Here is a 17,557-nt window from a genome sequence, read left to right on the forward strand (position 1 = left end):
AGTGATCGTTAATGTTTTCAGATCTCTTTGAAAGCTGCAGGGGGGGTCTTAGATCTCCATGTGGCGCATGACCATCGCCGAGGGTCAATCAGAACGTACACGGGCACATCTGGCACGCCTGGCAAATGGCTGGTGGGCCGCTGGCCAACAGAGCCACACACATACCCCATTTCCCATGATCCCTCAGTGCAGACTCTATCGGAATCCCCCTGTCAGCCTAAACAGGAAGTTGGAAGCCACTTCCTGTTCTCTCCCGCATTGTGTTAGCGCACTGCGCCGGAGCCTCTAGCGCTAGAAATTGTTTCCAGGCGCACAGGTCCCTCCGTAACACTATTATCATGTTAAAAAAGAGCAGATTTTACCCTTTTAAATGTAATTTAGTGTGTAATGTTACCCCCTGTGATGTGCCTGCGCGGTGGCAAAGTGTCCCTGAAATCCTTTGTGAGACACTAACTTCTGCAAATATTTCCAATGGTGCAAAATCAAAGACCAGCTCATCTAAGTCAAATTTTGCACTTAAAAAAAAAAATTAGGCTTGAAATTTCTTATCTGTTGCCATGGTTACCATCGGCATGGTGGAAACACCCACTTTCTACCACCTGAAAACTCGAGACTGTTTATTTTTCGCAACCGGCTCCCAGCAGCTGGTGTCACGAGAAAACGCGTAATAAACTCTACTTAACCCTTTCTGTGTCAGGCTCTGCGGGCTCTGGCACGGAAAGTGTTAACTCCGCAGCCTTTTTCAGTTTCCCTGATGGTTCTCCTAAAATGACTCAGATTTTTATTTATTTATTGCTGAGGACGTGACGGATTAACAATGCCAGCCCTTCCCTGCCTGTACCGGCATATTACTATAAACATATGGTGGATGTATACAGATTAACCCTTCCAGCGCCGCAATGGGTTAAAGCCTTGTGTACGCATCTGAAATAACCCCCAAAACCACTCCTGGAGCTGCTCAATTTTTAAAACGTTTAAAATTTATTTTTTTACATATTAAAATGATTTTAAAAAATGTTTTTCGTTTTTTATCGGCTCAGGTTAATTCGTTATTGAGCCGATTCCAGAAAATTTTTATTATCCGCTTTGTCAAAATATTAAAGAATCTTCATATGTATCTGACGTAATAACCATGGGAGCATCGATCTTAACCCGATTTTCATATCTATTCCATGCAATTAAGTAATTATTGCTCACCTTTGGCCCAATCGGGTGCCAACAATACTGAAATTATTATGATGTTATGACATCACTTTAAAACCATGGATGGAGCATGCTATGATGTCATGATGCTGCCAACATAACTAGTCTCCAAAACGGTAACCTGCTGTTTGCTGTTGTTAGTAAAGTGTTTCTGAAGTGAACTGGTAAAAACATCAGAATTAACATAAAGAGTCCAGATAACCCCAAAAATATAGATTTATAGGACATAAATAATTTATGTGAATTGTAATATACAGATCCGGCGATCACTAATCGGAATTTCTTAACTTTTTTCTTCCTGCCTGACTCAGCGAAGTGAAATGATGCAGAATAAGCTAATTTATCTGAAAATTCCTTCCAGCTCCACCAAACCCCTACTTATTACCCAAAGAAAAGTCCTTAAACGGCATTACTTAGTAAAACTTTGAGGCTCACTGATGATGCCTAATGATTCTGTTAACCCTATGATGTCATGGAGTGCCAGGCATAGCCATCGGTCAACGACGGTCTACATCTACAATGTGTCTTCAGCTTTCTAATAGCGGATACTCGATACATTCTTTCAATGCCTTCCACGGCTTTATCATGACTTTTAAAGTGACTTTGTGACCGATTAACAGCTGTTTACATAAGTAAAGAATTAAAAGAATAATAATGGGGTTTATTTACCCCGTTTAATTTATAAAGCCATTCGCTGCCCTTTCTATACACATTATCGGGGCTTTTAGGGCTGTAGAACCCTGCGATACCCTCATACCCAGCAAACATTCTGAGCTCCTAGAAAAGAGGGGCATCAGGGGGAGGAAAGAAGGGCATCAAATGAGGAAAGTGGGGCATTGGCAGAGGAAAGAGAGGCAAGGAGCACATGGACTTGGGGGGCAAAGAGGGACTGGAAAAATTAAACAGGGGCAGAAAGGAGGTATGATATAAATTGCACATTAAGGTTGAGGCTGATTGAAGTCTACGCGCATGCATGTCGGTTGCTCCACATTTCAGACGATCTTTCTAAACAAATAATGTTGATTTTCCCGCGGCGGGGTTTGGATGCCCCTTTCTTGGTTCAGCTGGCCTCGCTCTCATCAGAATTATACGGCCGTCGGATCTATGCGCATACGGACGGTACGAGCGCAATCAAGTCACACGGTATTATATTGATTGTAAACCCGTCCAGAACACAACACCCCGCCATCGAAAACGAAATCACAAGAAGGAGAACAATTAGGAGCAATCAGGGGCCGAAGCGAAGCCGTTTATCACGATAACGACATTTAATTCGGAATTTAGAGAAAACATGACGAGGAGGATCGGGGGGGCGCAGACTGTGACCACTCCGCTTATACGTTAAGACTCTTTCCCACCAAGTAATCCTGGAGAACGTCGGAGCCGAGACATTACGGGAAAGGAAGAAGCCCGGCCGGCCGGTCATCAAGAGTCATTTTCAAGCAACAGCCAAATTATGACTCAGATGGAGCAGAAAGATTCCAGAAGTATAGAAACATAGAAACATAGTATCTGCCGGCACATCGGCCCCATTCGGCCCCCGTCTAGTCGCCCGTTTCTCCTGCTGTAAAGACTCAAACCTTAATCAGTGGTTGGTCTCGTCTGGGTTTGGCACGGAGAACCCCGGGAGGAGCACCGAATCCTCCGGGTCGCAGGCGTGGGGTCCTGATAAGCCCATTTTCCCTTTAGAAGGGGGCTTTTCCCGCAATGTCAGAGGGAACAGCCAATGACGTTGGCGGGAAGGCCCACTGACGGTAGCGGGAATGCCCAGTGACATCATCGGGAACACCCCCAACGTCAGCAGGACCACTCACCGACGTTAGCGGGACCACCCACTGATATCAGTGGGCAGCCCTGGCCGCGTTTTGCAAGGGTAGGCCCCGGGTAGCCGGAGCCCAGAAGTACCCAGGTATGGCCATATGCGTATCCCATGCATGTTTAAATTCCCTCACTGTATTACCCTCTACCACCTCTGCTGGGAATTAATAAAAATACTTCTCTTTGTACCCACAGTTATTTGAAACTCCCATTACCCGCAGCCAGAAATAATGTGAGTTGTACTTCACAATGTCCATTTTTTTTTGTGGAAGATTTCCCCTAAAACGTTCTATGTTTATTAAATCTCTACAGCGGCCCCGCCGGCCTGCTGAGCTCTACAGAAAAGCGGGACGGGGTAGAGCTCGGCCCAATAGAGTGGCAAAAGCGGGACAGTTGGGAGGTATGGAACCCTCAGGGTTTTTGCACCAATCTCAGGGTGAAGGGGCAGATTCTGGGGGGCCACACAGTCTGGAGCCGTCTCCTTCATATATCCTTCCCGCTGTGATTATATATAAGACTCCCAGTGGGTGCTTTTGCCCCCAGTATGTTATGGTTGATATCCCTGCTTGAATGCAGGTAACTCCATTAAGTCAATGACTCCATGATGGCCGGAATTAGAGCCATTTAGCGACTCACTACATGGAATCTTCACGATGGGCTATTAAATGGTTAATATTGAAGTCTCATTTAGAGAGTTCCCAGCTATGGCCAAAACCTCGTGGCTGTTAAAAGTAAAAGGATGAGATTCTCGCTGCTCGGAGGCCGACGTAATCAAGTCTTTCACGGTCAGACACAAGTCTCCTCGCTGGGAAGACAGAAAGCTAGAGGGTTAAATACATTTTACTACAAAAAAGGCTGTTTAAAGCGCGTCGCTCTATGTCAGCTTAACCAGTTAATGGCCTTCATTCTGCAAGAACGTTGGTAGAATGAAGGCCCTCAGTGATGCAAAACTAGACAACTCCCATCACAGCAAGCTAGCTTAGGTGAACTAATTTGCCCCAAGAGCTTGCTGTTAGTGACCTTTGATAGCCACATACAACTCCCATCATGCTTTTTTTTAGTTATCAACAGCCAGAGGGCCAAACGTTAACCAATTCCACGTCACCATGCGCTGCCACGTTGTATAACCAGCAAAATCCACTAGATCCTCTCCCCAAAGGGAATCTGGAGAAATGCCGAGCCTCAGCTGATGCGGAACCTCTTGCGGAATAATAATAATGGTGTTACTTTCTGCTAAAGCGCCCAAATCATAAAAAAAAGCCCAACTTTATGTCGCTCGATGGGATTTCATGTCTCCGGACCCCCAAGGCAGGGCGCAGCGTGTGTCCTGAGAGGTGACTCCCCGCTGCAGCCCCCAAAAATCACTTTAAAAGCGCTTTATACGGCCCGGCGCGTCTGGCAAACCCCGGCCAATTAACGTTTCTTCTGCAGTAAGTGTTTATTATGCGGTTAAATCCGGACCTTCAAGTTACAATTTCCTGGAAGGTTCACCATATGAACTTCCAAGGCTCGCTTTCTTGGCACAGACGGAACTCCCTGCGATGCGTTAGTTAATGTGGGAATCTGTCCTTCTGACTTCGTTTTACGGTCATCGTAGAGCAGGATCGCTTTCTAACATCCAGATGGAGAATTGGAAGTCCTTGGCCGCTCTGACCTTTTTTTTTTTTAACCATTTCTAAGCCCCAAGGACATGCGTTTTATGTATATATATATATATATCTTACACACTTCTAGGATTCCAGAGGTTAACCCTTTAGAGCACCGCTGAGTGTTCTCAACACATACCTTTCTAAATAAACAACTTTCTAAATAAGCTGACTCTTTAAACATTAACCCTTTAATAGCCCGTCGTGAAGATTCTATGTAGTGACTCGACAAACGTCTCCCCCAAATGGCCCTAATGCCGGCCCACGTGGAAACCTTGACTTGCCATTATTTAAACATAGACTTTATTGAGCCACCTGCATTCAAGCAGGGATGCCAACCGTGACATACCGATAACAAAAGCAGCAACTGTGGCTCTATATATAATCACGTGGGGGGTGAGAAGGAGTTGGGTCCAGACTGTGTGACCCTGAGAATCTGCCCCTTCACCCTGAGACTGGGGCAAAAGCCCTCAGACAGATCAGAGGTATGCTCACGCCTCACACCACTATTTATTAAAATGATTGATACGGTCGCAGGGAGCAGCTTCGGGAATTGAGGACAGATTGATCCAGACATAAACCGAACCAATTAACAACCATCTCACATATCCAGGGATTGATATTCTTGGCATGGCAGCCAACACATGGCTTCCACTCCATTACAAGCCTATAAACAAGCTAGTGGTGACGGGTGAGCGATCTCAGGGTTAATGCGGGTGATGTGGGCTGTGAGTGATAGGAGTGTCTCCCACTGCAGCATTCAGAGCCCCCATTATGTTTTATACACAAAGCACCCACATTGCCTTCCAATGCAGTATCCCAGAAGCTATAGGCCACCTACATTGTTACATTAACTGCTTACAACCAAAAATACATTATTTCATACATAAATAGCTTAAAATCAACTTTCCTGCTGAGAATGTAACTGCAATTCTTTGTTCCATGTATAGAAATGCACGGCTCCTGTTCATTGGGCATATAAAGATTGCCAATAATGGGATATAAAAATAAATATACAATGTTTACAAATAATAAGGATACTGTTATTTCCTATTCTACAGAAATATAAACAGGGTCTGTTAACCATATGTGTCCTGGAAGGCAGTGAGCAATGCAGCACTGGAGCTGGGGGGGGGGGTTATCATATGCATTGTTTATGGAAGGGATTTAAACTTGGAGAATTCCCTGTGAACTTGTCAAAATGACAAGGGGCACCTGGGCTATCAGAGGGGATTCTCATTGCCCCTCTGCCTGTAGCAAGTGGGTAATTGTCTGATTGACAGGACAGATCAAGAGAAGAGTGAATGGAGATCCATTAATGCATGTATGAGGTGTAGGATTCCAGGTCCTGCACACAGACAGCAATAACAGAGCCAGCAGCCAACAACCCCCCCCCCCTGGTACTTACCTATAAATAATATGGGGAAGGTTATAAATAGCAGGAACACATGGGGTACCACATTGAGAGCATCCACGAAGCACCCATTGTTGAGGACCCCTTTATCCACATTGTATGCAAGAGAAGTATTGTCATTGCCACAGAATGCTAAGGACATGGTGGAGCTTGGCTCAGGGGGGCTTCACAAAGACACCCAATCCACAAGGAGGTCCTCAGGCTCTTCAGGAAGGATGGAGACTACCTGGGGTACATGTCATAGGTGCAAGGAGCAGACTGCAGGGTTATGGGGTCCATCACTGGTCAGAGGGGGATGCCAAATCCTGCTGCCTGCATCACAGCCTCAGTGCTCTGGTATAATGGAGGGGGGAGAGAGAAGGGGTGGAGTGGAGGAGGGGGGAAGGAGGCACTTGTGTGAGATGACTTGGCTGGTGTAGGAAGACACCTTCAGTCCATTGAGAAGGGACAGCAGAGGGCAGGCAGGGAGACCAGGCATGTAATGTGTGTCTGCTTGGAATTCCAGCCTGGAAATAGCTGCCCCTCTGCTGGGATGCTTTTTGCCTGTTAGAGGTGATGGAGAGGGAGGAGAGGCACAGGGTCTGCCCCCCTCCTCCCAGCTGTCAGAACATTGCCCTTTGCTGCTTGTCTTGCAAGAGTCAGGAGCAGCACAAGCTGTTCTTAAAGGGACAGTACCCCCCCCTTCAGGACTGTACATGCACAGCAGCGCTCCCTGGGAGAGATCTGTGTCACTGAGCTGCCATCTGTTGTATGAATAATACCAGATAAAACACATCTTTTAATGCATGTATGATACACATTAACCCACAGGCCTGATACATTGTAACAGAGGGAAGGCCAGCATGAGATCCTCATCTGCACAGAAAAGGGGATTAATGTAAGGGGTTATTAACCATGTGAGAGCCAGGAACTGTAGCTTAGCTTTTTTTTTGGGGGGGGGTTAATGCCAAGTTGTTTCTACATTATTGAATTATGCGACCAATCGTAGTGGTAGAAAAGTTACAGCTCAAAAAATGTAGGGTGTTCCAGTAACCACAGTGACGCCATTTTCTGTGTCCATGTAAATTATATCAAACTCATTTATTAAAAAAAAATAGAATGGAAAGAATTTTCAGAAAATGTACGGTATTAAAACTTTAAGAATTTAAAATTAAACTGCTGTCCTGGGGTTGTTCACGGGGTTGTTCATGGGGTTGTTCAGCTGGCAGATTTTCAGATTCATTTGGGTCTGCTTGACAAAAACTTTAATAGCAAAATAGCTTTTTAGAAAGGGCCCACCCAAGGCTTGGTCCACAGAGGATAGTGGTCACCCTATCCTGTGCATTAAGTTAGATCATAAATGTTCCGGGGAAACCTAAATAAACTTAAAAGTCCAAGTTTTAATCCAAGCCTCTCCCCAAACTTCCTGCATGGCATTATATTGAATTTTCTGGCCGTGTGACTTCAAATTTCTTGGGATTCCAAAATGGTAACATTCATGGAACATTCAGTGATGGGGGCTGGTGTTCGCATCAGCAACCTCTGCCCCAAAAACAGCAACTGGGGCTTAATTACACAGATTTAATTAAAAAAATTATTTTCCACATTTTTCTTAATGATTAAATAACATATTTATGTTCCATATAACATATTAAAGCGCTGACCTTCCAGCAAGTTACTTCCGACATGACTTCCATTATCTAAAATATCTGTTTTTACTTAACAAAAAATGGATATTTACGTATTGCACCCCAAAAAAGTATTTTTTTCTTTTTCAATTGGACCTGCTCTTAACGATAGCCCCACCCATAAAATCTAGACTCTGCCCCTTTTGACTAGGCCCCTCCTTTCCCCTTCATGCCCCTCCCATTCTTACTTATGACTCTAATACAAAGCCTATCGTTTTACAGCATGGTGGAGCCGTTTGGTCTTTATGGCTAGGGAGGGGGTCCCCGGATTTTTCGGGCGGTGGTGCTTTATTTACAACATAAGCTTGGGTAAAAAAAATAATTTTGTTCCATTTTTTCCAAATATATCATTTTTTTTTCAATGACAATTTTTGAGTTACAACCTTTTGAACAAATAACCCCCCCCGAAAAATATTAAAACACATGATACAATTATTCTGTGTCTACCTGTCTATAATATGGGTTAAATGTTGTATTAATATATATTGCATTTAATTATTTAGCAATTGCATTTCTTTTGTTTGTATTATTAACAAAAACAATATATATTTTTAATGTTTTTAAAATATTCCATCATAAAATGTTTTTATCAGGGAAGCTGCCTGTGGGCAAATACAGACCAGTTTCAGATGTAAAATATCAATAAATAAATAAAAATGTGAATCCGGGCGGCCTCCAATCAAACCCCTTCTCTACACCCCCCACGGGCAGTAACCCCCCCCCCGTTTACTTGTGTGTTGTTCTGAAAGCCGAACGTCTCATTATTTCTCTGCCATTATCGGTTGGAATTTCTCCGTTCTCCGAAGATGAGAAGTTGAGATGAGATTCTGTAAATTGACAATTTAAAGCCCAAATTAGATAATTCTGGTGCCGGGCAGAAGACGGTGACACACGGCGTCTGGGATACTGTACATCTAATCGCAGATACATGCCTTAGAATACATGGTCACAATCACGGGGGCTGTAAATCTTTAGAATTCATTGGGGGTTATGACATCGAGAAGGAAGCCGGCTATTTGCTGTGGCATTCGTGGCATTGAGGCTCGCCGGATAAAATAAATGGCTACAAAGGTTTTATCATCATTCAGTTTTTATTTCCAGTAGACGGAATGAGACATTTACTTTCATGGGCTTTAAAAAATAGCGGCGGGCAATAGGAACTGCGGAAGAATAACAAGATATGGTTACAAGATAATTGGGAAAATAAAGTCCACGGAACCCCCTGAAATCTGCCCCCGATCTCATTGATTTATTCGTTTTTTTTAATTTCGGTAAAATATTGAGTTGTAATCGAGCAGAAGGTTGAGACACAGCTGGTGGAGGTTGGCGCATGTTCTAAGTATTTAGAGTCATTAAGTATTTAATTAATTAGGTATTTCATTAGCGGAATTGAATGTGTGTCTGGCCCTGATGGACGGTGTGGAATTTGTGTAGTTGAGTACCAGCTCAATGGTTTTGGTTCTCGAACGAAATCATACGAGGCTCCGTCCTCTTAGTATATAAGTATCTGGCGTGCGTTCCTCCACATTATCCAATAGGTCAAATATATTATTAATATTTCATATACTTTTATTATCTGCCATTGATAAATATTTAATATGTTTTGCAGTCCTTCCAAAAGACTGAAACAAAAATGGAATTATTATATATTTTTAGGGACTTCTTAATTCTGGTGTGTAGTCACATGACAAAAGGAGAACACATTCTTAACGGAAACACTCCATAGCAGAAGTTCCATTTTTAGAAGAAGGCTTCTTTGTAGATATGATTCTCATCTGGAAATTCACATACCCCATGATATTGGCGAGTCGCACCTCTTAAAATCCTATGCAGACCTTCTGCCTTCCCATTCATTTTCTGCCACAATACAAAAAAAAAAGGTGAGTGAATGAAAACCCACTTATTCTGACTTTTTCTCATTTTTTGGTCAGTTGGTTCCTTGATTCATTTGGTGGTTAAATAAGTGACTTATTGCTCATTGTTGAGATTTGGCGATGATCGGGTCTTTGTTTTCTAGTATACTTGTATATTCTTTTTCTTTATTATTATTATTATTATTATTATTATTATTATTTCTTTATTAATTTCTTTATGTATTTATTTACTTATTTTGGTGGAGAATCCAAATTTCTGTTTTCAGTGGTCAGTTTTAAAATCATAGTCAAAGTCAAAAATCAAGGTTAAAATCATATTCTGTTGTACTTTCTGTGACTCAATCATCATAACACGCACTTCATTTTTTTATGTAATATAGAGAAATGATTATTTTTAATTATAAAGTGCCTATATTATCCAACCAGAAAGTACAGCGTCTGCTTCCAACACACACAGATCACATCAATATTGTTAGAACAAGAGGTCACAGCAAAAAACGACAGGGTCAGAGGCTTAGATGGAATGGAGGGCGGTTTCCTGATACATGGAACAGCCTCCCAGCAGAAGTGGTAGAGGGTAATACAGTGAGGGTATTAAACATGCATGGGATAGACATACGGCTCCTGAATCTAAGACGAGACCAACGACTGAATAAAGAGTATTATTTTAGTTATTCTGTAATGAAGGCGTTCGTGTTTAGCATGATAAAAACATTAAATTATAAGAGGTTATTATGAAGCCGTGTCTCGAAACACTTTTGCTTTATTATCTCAGTGATTTCATTCTTGCACAAATAACCATCTCGGTCATCGTGATCCTTGGAAGTGTTTTTTTTCTTTTTTTTAACTAAACATTTAGTAAAACCGAGTTTCCTCCAATATCTTCCAAATCCCTAAAGGAATTGTGGATTATTGACAGCCCTGGGAAATCATGACACCAGAACATCTCATGGAGAGCGGGAAGCCGCACGCGGGTTTACTAAAACAAAGTCCTTCCAGAACGTGAGTTGTTCCCACAGAGGTTTTTTAACAACAAAGGGTAAAAATAATATTAAAAAAAACCCCTTTTATTGGATACTGGAAACATTGTAGTTCTCGTATCCTTTCAATCTAAACATTTTCTAAAATTGGGTGTGAAAGACAAACTTTGTCTCCTACAAATCGAGATCCTACAATCCTACAAATATGATCGAGCGTTTTGGATCTGATCGTGGAATCGTACATAATGACAAAGATGGGATGACAAATAGTTGAATTATTCGTATTAAATGCTTTTTTTCATTAGATATGATGTTTACTGGTATTTAATGGTTTTCTTGTAGTCCTTGTGGTCTTTAAAGCAATTTAGTGTGCTGGTTGGATTTGGATATAATCATTTAGAAAAGACAATAAGTATCTCTCTGTGAAATAATGTTTCTATTCTTCTGTGATAATGACATCATAACTCAACTCCCAGGGTGCTGTGTATTTTCAGCACATATAGAAGAAGAGAGATTTGGGGGGATCATGTCTTTTTGGCTCTGGTCATCCCAAAAGTACACCAGATCGCTAGTAACTCCGCTCCACGCATAACAGTCTATTCTATAAGACTTTTGGAATCTCTATTAGACTTTTATTAGACCGTTAGAGGTCTCGCTGCCAATGCCAGGCGGAGGCTGGAGGTCCGCAGGGAGTCCAGTATAAATGATGTTGTGGGGTGTGCTGTCTCATGGCATGACTGTTAAGTATGATAACTATCCCTAAGAACATGTGTTGGAGGTATATGTATAATCAGGGCCGGCCCTACAATGGAGCCGACTGGGGCAATTGCCCCAGGCGGCACTTTTGAAGGGGCGGCACTTTGCCGCCCCAAGCCCTTTTTGTTTTGGAGCGGAGGAGAGAGGGGCGCCGATTGGTTTTCGCTTCCCCGCTCGGCGCTTCTCTCTCTCCTCTGCGGCGAGTCTCCCTGTTCAGTCTCGGTGCCGGCTTGTAATGATGAGCGCCGGAAGTGACGTCAATTTCCGGCGCTCAGCATTACAAGCTAGCACCGTGGCAGAGCAGGGAGACTCGCCGCAGGACTGTTTAAAGGTAAGTACCTTTAAACGGGGGGGGGTTAGGGTAGATAATGGTGTCGGCGAAGTTTAAAATGCCGCCCCCCCCCCCCCGGCATTTTAAACTTCGCCCGAGGTGGCATTAAGTCTTGGGCCGGCCCTGTGTATAATATTAGTACAGCCAACGATACAATGTTTCAGAGAAGGCGTTCAACCAAAGGGTTCCAAACAAAACCTTTGTGAAGCATAAGCTTCTTGTGATAATAAAAATAACAATAATAATAATAAATTCCGGGCAGCGCAGCGGAGATGGCCAGTGATATAATGTCCTGTTGACTCTTCACCTCTTGTTTCATTCCAATTCCCGGTGGAAGGACCTTGTTGTTTGTCGTCTGCTGAACATCTGCTGACATCTGCGTAGCTGCGCATATCAGGGGACTGCAGCTCAACACAAAGGGTCATTAGACTAATTGTGTGGGAAAATGCGCACGGAACATCACCGCACCTGATCTTTAGACTTTTTCCATGACTAGGACCATACGTTGTGCGGTCTGGCTGCCTTAAGAGCTGGTTACAGGGTCTGGAGTAACCTGATTTCCAATGGCTTCCAGATGTCCTGCATAAACCCATCACATTCATCCAATTCATTGGCCAACAAGCAATGGGGCCACCTCCAATGTAACAAGATCATCGTGACATTCTAAAGGGTAACCAGCGCTTATACGTTCCATGCATTGACCTCTTTATGGTGACACAAGACTCCAGAAATATACATTTACCTATACATGATTCCCTAGCAAATAAAGAAAAAAAGCAAGAACATTATCCAAAATTTGAAAAAAAAGGAATTTATTCATTTTCAGGAGATGCCTTTGGGTTATGACATCACTGCTGACATCACCAGCTTGAGAAATCCTGAGTTTTGACTACAACCAGTTAGTCTTCATGGCAAAACCCCTGTCATTCATGTTTAACATTAATTTGTATTTTTTTAAATAAATACTATTGCATCTTTTTTAAACTATTGTAAACATGCGCAGAATGCAAGTTATGATCAGACTAATATATATATATATATATCAAAAAAAAAACAATCACAATCTGTACTATTTGCTGTGATTATCTTGATTTCCTCTAGAACCGTTCTAGACTCTCTTATCACTACAGGGTTATCTTTTCATTTGATTTGTTCAGCTGCATTGTTGGCGACAGCTGTGTTCATCCGTCTACAGACCCCTCTGTTTTCAATGGCGTTTCTTCAGTTTTCCTCTTTTCCACTTTTTATTAGAATAGAGTCCTAAAAAAATTAATAAAAAAATCATCATAAATTAAAAAAATATTTAATACTTATTTCTAAGCATTAGAATTAGCAGAATCAAAAACGAAAGCGGCCTGAGAGTCCCGTTCGATTATTTCCTTATCTATAAGTCAGGTTAGCTGTATAAATACATTGTATTTTCATTATTTCTACATTTTAAACAAAATAATGTTAACCCACAATGTGCTGGACACAGCCAGTGAGCATTGCGGTACATAAGCGCATGTTCAGCTGATCATCTCCAAACCCACAGGAAGTAGTAGAATTCTATCTGTCTAATTATAGTAACCACTTCCTGTTTAGTGCAAGTTCCCTATAAAACACACATTATTTGTTGATATGCCCTTAAAGGTCAGAATACTTCAAAAATTTAGCATTTAATTGACAAAAATAACCTTCGGCTTCAAGTTCTATACAACTCTATGATGTGTTTGTGGCGGATGAACACACGGTTCCCGGGCAAACAATCCATTAGCCGGGATATTCGTACAAATGTCGTATCGTCTGCCCGAGGCTTTGACTAAATGCACCGTTGTGCTGGAAACCAGTTATATTATGACTGATCGAGCCACGTAAATATAGAAATCGAGGTTTACAATCTACCTATTGTGCTCGGAAGACAAATTATGCCTTTTTTTCGCTTGCGTCACAAGCTTTTCCCTAGCAGGCGAACATAGATTAAAACCAATAAATAATTATTACCCAGCGGGCAGGCGATATTTACATTTCTGGCCGGTGCTAAGTGGGTAAATTGAAGAGGCCTCGATATGAATACATGAACATCATTTTTATTCGTTCTAACGCATGGCGATAATTGTTTAATTCTTCTAACAATTCTCATCTAACTTAAAATTAAATATAAAAATTAACAATGAATGTTTTTGAAGCATAGGTGTGTTTACAAAAAAAAATAAAAACCCATGCAATCTAAAATTAGTTCTTTGGATTGTTTTATTTATTATTATTTTTATTATTATTATTATTAATATTTAAGGCTGCAAATATAGGTCTAAAAATAGGCTGCACATATAAAATGTATTTCCGTCCCGTATTAATCTTGCAGTAAATTGCAAATAAATATTAAAAACTCATAATAATATTTTTTAGACTAACTGAGTCATTGGTCGGTTGGGTGGGTGTCTGGGTATCTCCCTTGGGTGAAGCCTATGGCAGCGCCCCCAGTCCCAATATGCCATTGATCGGATTCTTTTGGAATCTCAACTCTTTAACAGCATTGGGAAATATGACAAAATGCTCCCCAAAAACAAACCGGCTACTGGGGGGGGGGGTGGGCCAGGAATTGCTGCGCTTTACCATAAAGCAGTCATCGGGAAGGTGGTTTTTGGGAGGTGGAGGCAACACCAAAATATCACAAAATAACCTAAAATTGCAGCTCAGAGCTAAAATTTCTTCAAGAGAAACATCCGATACATGTAACGCTGGGAGACAACAATGTTTGCTCTCACATTGATTAATAAAAGTACAATTAATAACACAAACTGAAGTAAAAACGGCATCATTTCATTTCTGCCAGGAATAAAATCATCCCCACGCTATTCAATCCGATTAATTCCATTTCCAGTGACTTGGATAAAAACGGACGGCTTTCAAATTGAATGTTTACAGCCGGCGTTGACTTTCCTTGCCTTATCTCAGTGATTCATTTGTTACTTGGAATTAACCCAGAAATGGAATCGCTTAGTTAGGTTGTACAAAAACTGGAAACGGATTCTTTTATTTTGGTTAAAAAAAAGCTATTATTTATTGTAAAATCTGGGCTTCTCTTCTTTCTCTCTTTTTTTTCTTCTTAATATTTTTTTTTTTAGTTTAAAATAAATGTCATTTCTGTTTTTCACACTATCCCCCATGTGATGTATTTGGAATAAAGGTAGAAGAATGTTTAAAAAATGTTGAAAAAAAAATTAAATAAGAATGTGCGGAACTGTGAGGATTCCAAATATCGACAAATTTGTATATACGGTAATCAATTTATGAATGTTGCCAAGTTAAATATTACTATGGATTTTGGCTCTCCTATTGGAATAGCGCTGTAGAGTCCGCCATTGCTCTATTAACCCCTTAAGGACAATGGCGGTCCATTAACCCATTGAAGAAAATGCATTTTGAGCCCGTACATGTACGGGCTTTGTCATTAAGGGGTTAATAGAAGTAACTTCTTTCATGGTTGTGTAAAGTGCAGCCCTGAGTGTTTACGAGGCAGAAAATAGATTCTGCGTTATCATAAGAGTTAGGAAACAGTCCAAAGAACCATGTTCTGCTTGTCACACCGAGCCGTGCGTTCGCTACGGAGACGCATGCTTCACACAGACGCCGTAGCGCAGAAACCTGGTCTCTCTCTGCGGTCCTCGGTGGGTTATTGCAGTTGCATGAGAAACCCTTGCCTGTACACAGAGTCGCCGTTACCAAACGGCGTTGTGTCTGGTGGGATGCGGACCTTTGCAAGGGGGCTAAAAAAAAAAAAAAAAGATGTCCACTCTATGACATCGTAACGTAGACCATGACACCGGGCAACCAATATAGACATAAAGGAATATATAGAAAAAGTCAGGTTGCTACAATGGTATTGAAGACAGATTTGAAAAGCCAGAGGCACACAAGTAAGATGTCCTCCTGATCTTGTCTGACTAAGTTCTGGGTCAACGTATTGCCCCCGGTGTGATGGTGAAGGACAAAGGAAAGAATTTTAGAGCCTACCGACATTCAGAAATATCATTGACTTGGCCAGTAGAACCTTGAGATTTATACCCAAGAACGCTCCCATCTTGTATGACTTTTCTTTAGAACAGAAGAACTAGAGAACTACGCGGAAGTGGTCAACAACCTTGTTGGGGCTCAACATAAAAATGGTGATTAATGCATTATAAATAAATATATGTCTTTCTGGGCTATTGGAGGAGTAGATTCAGAATAATGTAAATAATGTAAAACCGACGATGTATTAAAATACTTACACTTCGTCATCGTACTGTTTGGGTGGGGATACGGCAATGACGAGGTCTATCCAGTCCTGTAAAGAATAATAAATGTACAAACAATAAGAGGAACGCATCGACCTTGAAACATCACAAGAAAAGCTGCCCTGGGTAGATGGGGCCGTTGGCCGGGGCGCTAGGTACGTACCCCTCCGATGTTCCACGCTTTCGCTAGCGTTGCTTGCGCTTCGGTGAGGGTCACGTCTGTTAATATCTTTCCGTTCACAGCCAGGATCTCATCCCCTTTCACAATCCCCCCTACAAGAGAGAAAAAATATGCATTCTACGCGTTTTCTAGAAGACATTTTGGTGAATGCAGTCAAAAGTATTCTAGAAAAGTCATTGGATACAACGGTGCAGAAGCCTGCGTTGAGTCCACCAAAAGTATGTATTAATATATATTTTAATATCAATTCTGTTTTTTAGTTGTTATAAAGAAAATATAGTAAACTAAGTCTGTTTAAATGTCTGTAATTAGTAAACGTTCTCACCGTGGCTGTCAGCCGCCCCACCGTCATAAATCGCGGATACCACTATTTTCCCGATCGGAGAATCGATGCCGCCCTCAACCGCAAGGTCCAAGGATCCCTCCTGCGTTAAATACGTTGTTTTTTAAAAAAAAAATCATGTTTTTGCAATAAATTCTAAAGCACGTTTTACTTGGGACTTCAAACATATTGACTTGGTAAAAAACATCAACAGTTTGGGAAAAAGACCATTTCTATAATGGACTAATCACATAATAATTATAATAAAATAATAATAATAATAATAATAATAATGATATAATAATAATAATAGTAATAATAATAATGATATAATAATAATAATAATATAATAATAATAATAATAATGATATAATAATAATAATAATAATAGTAATAATAATAGTAATAATAATAATGATATAATAATAATAATAATAATTGTAATAATAATAGTAATAATAATAATGATATAATAATAATAATAATAATAAATAATATATATATATTTAGTCTATATTACTTGCAAATTTTATGTTTTAGCCATTTTAGATAATTATAGTAAAATATTTTTTAATTACGAAAGAAAGAAATTATTTAATGAGGGGTAATAGATACAATGTTCTATAAAAAGCTACAAAAATTAAAATGTGCAGCCAATCAGGAGAAGGATGACAGCGGCAAGTAAAATTTTGTTAAAAATGTAATAAAGGATGAACTGTTCCAAAGAGAACTAAACTATTAACATCCTTTCAATCGCTACTATATTTACCTTTTTTATCCTGAGTAGTCGGACGTCCTTCCCGGCAATTTGTTCGGGAGTAAACTAAAAAGCAAAACGTGGTCCAGAAAAAACATTTATAAAAAAATACAGGAAAAAAAAAAGATCTATAATTATGTCATCATCTAAATTAAATCTAAAGTTCTAGAGTTTACAAACCAACGTTCCATATAGAATAAAAAAGTTCATAAAAAAGATCTAATATATTCTTTAGGACATAAAATACAAAAAAAAAATACAAGAGGTTTTATGGAGGCCCTCAAAAAATTCACCCAAAGCGTTTTAGAGTTCTTCTCGCCTTTATGCGAACAGATGAGTCCGTTCCGGA

The 17,557-nt window shown here is 40.7% G+C and overlaps 2 protein-coding genes across 6 annotated transcripts in view; both read right to left on the reverse strand.

The window, feature by feature from the left end:
* ABCC8 (ATP binding cassette subfamily C member 8) overlaps positions 1-6,502 on the reverse strand; it is a 50,310-nt gene extending 43,808 nt beyond the window's left edge. For 2 of the 3 annotated variants that reach the window (XM_053448530.1, XM_053448527.1), the window contains exon 1: positions 6,076-6,502. In XM_053448530.1, the coding sequence (XP_053304505.1) occupies positions 6,076-6,223 (148 nt within the window). In that variant the 5' untranslated portion in view covers positions 6,224-6,502. The remainder of the gene's footprint in view (positions 1-6,075) is intronic. The other variant, XM_053448529.1, reaches the window with a different exon arrangement.
* A 5,982-nt stretch (positions 6,503-12,484) lies between these two features.
* The window catches only part of USH1C (USH1 protein network component harmonin), a 37,048-nt gene continuing 31,975 nt past the window's right edge, over positions 12,485-17,557 (reverse strand). For 2 of the 3 annotated variants that reach the window (XM_053449617.1, XM_053449614.1), the window contains 4 exons: positions 17,221-17,274; positions 16,455-16,554; positions 16,112-16,221; positions 15,939-15,998 (listed from right to left, as the gene is read on the reverse strand). In XM_053449617.1, the coding sequence (XP_053305592.1) occupies positions 15,939-15,998; positions 16,112-16,221; positions 16,455-16,554; positions 17,221-17,274 (324 nt within the window). Of the gene's footprint in view, positions 12,950-15,938; positions 15,999-16,111; positions 16,222-16,454; positions 16,555-17,220; positions 17,275-17,557 lie in introns of those variants that run through there. The other variant, XM_053449611.1, reaches the window with a different exon arrangement.

The sequence above is a fragment of the Spea bombifrons genome, chromosome 10, assembly GCF_027358695.1.
Source record: "Spea bombifrons isolate aSpeBom1 chromosome 10, aSpeBom1.2.pri, whole genome shotgun sequence".
NCBI classification, from domain to species: Eukaryota; Metazoa; Chordata; class Amphibia; order Anura; family Pelobatidae; genus Spea; species Spea bombifrons.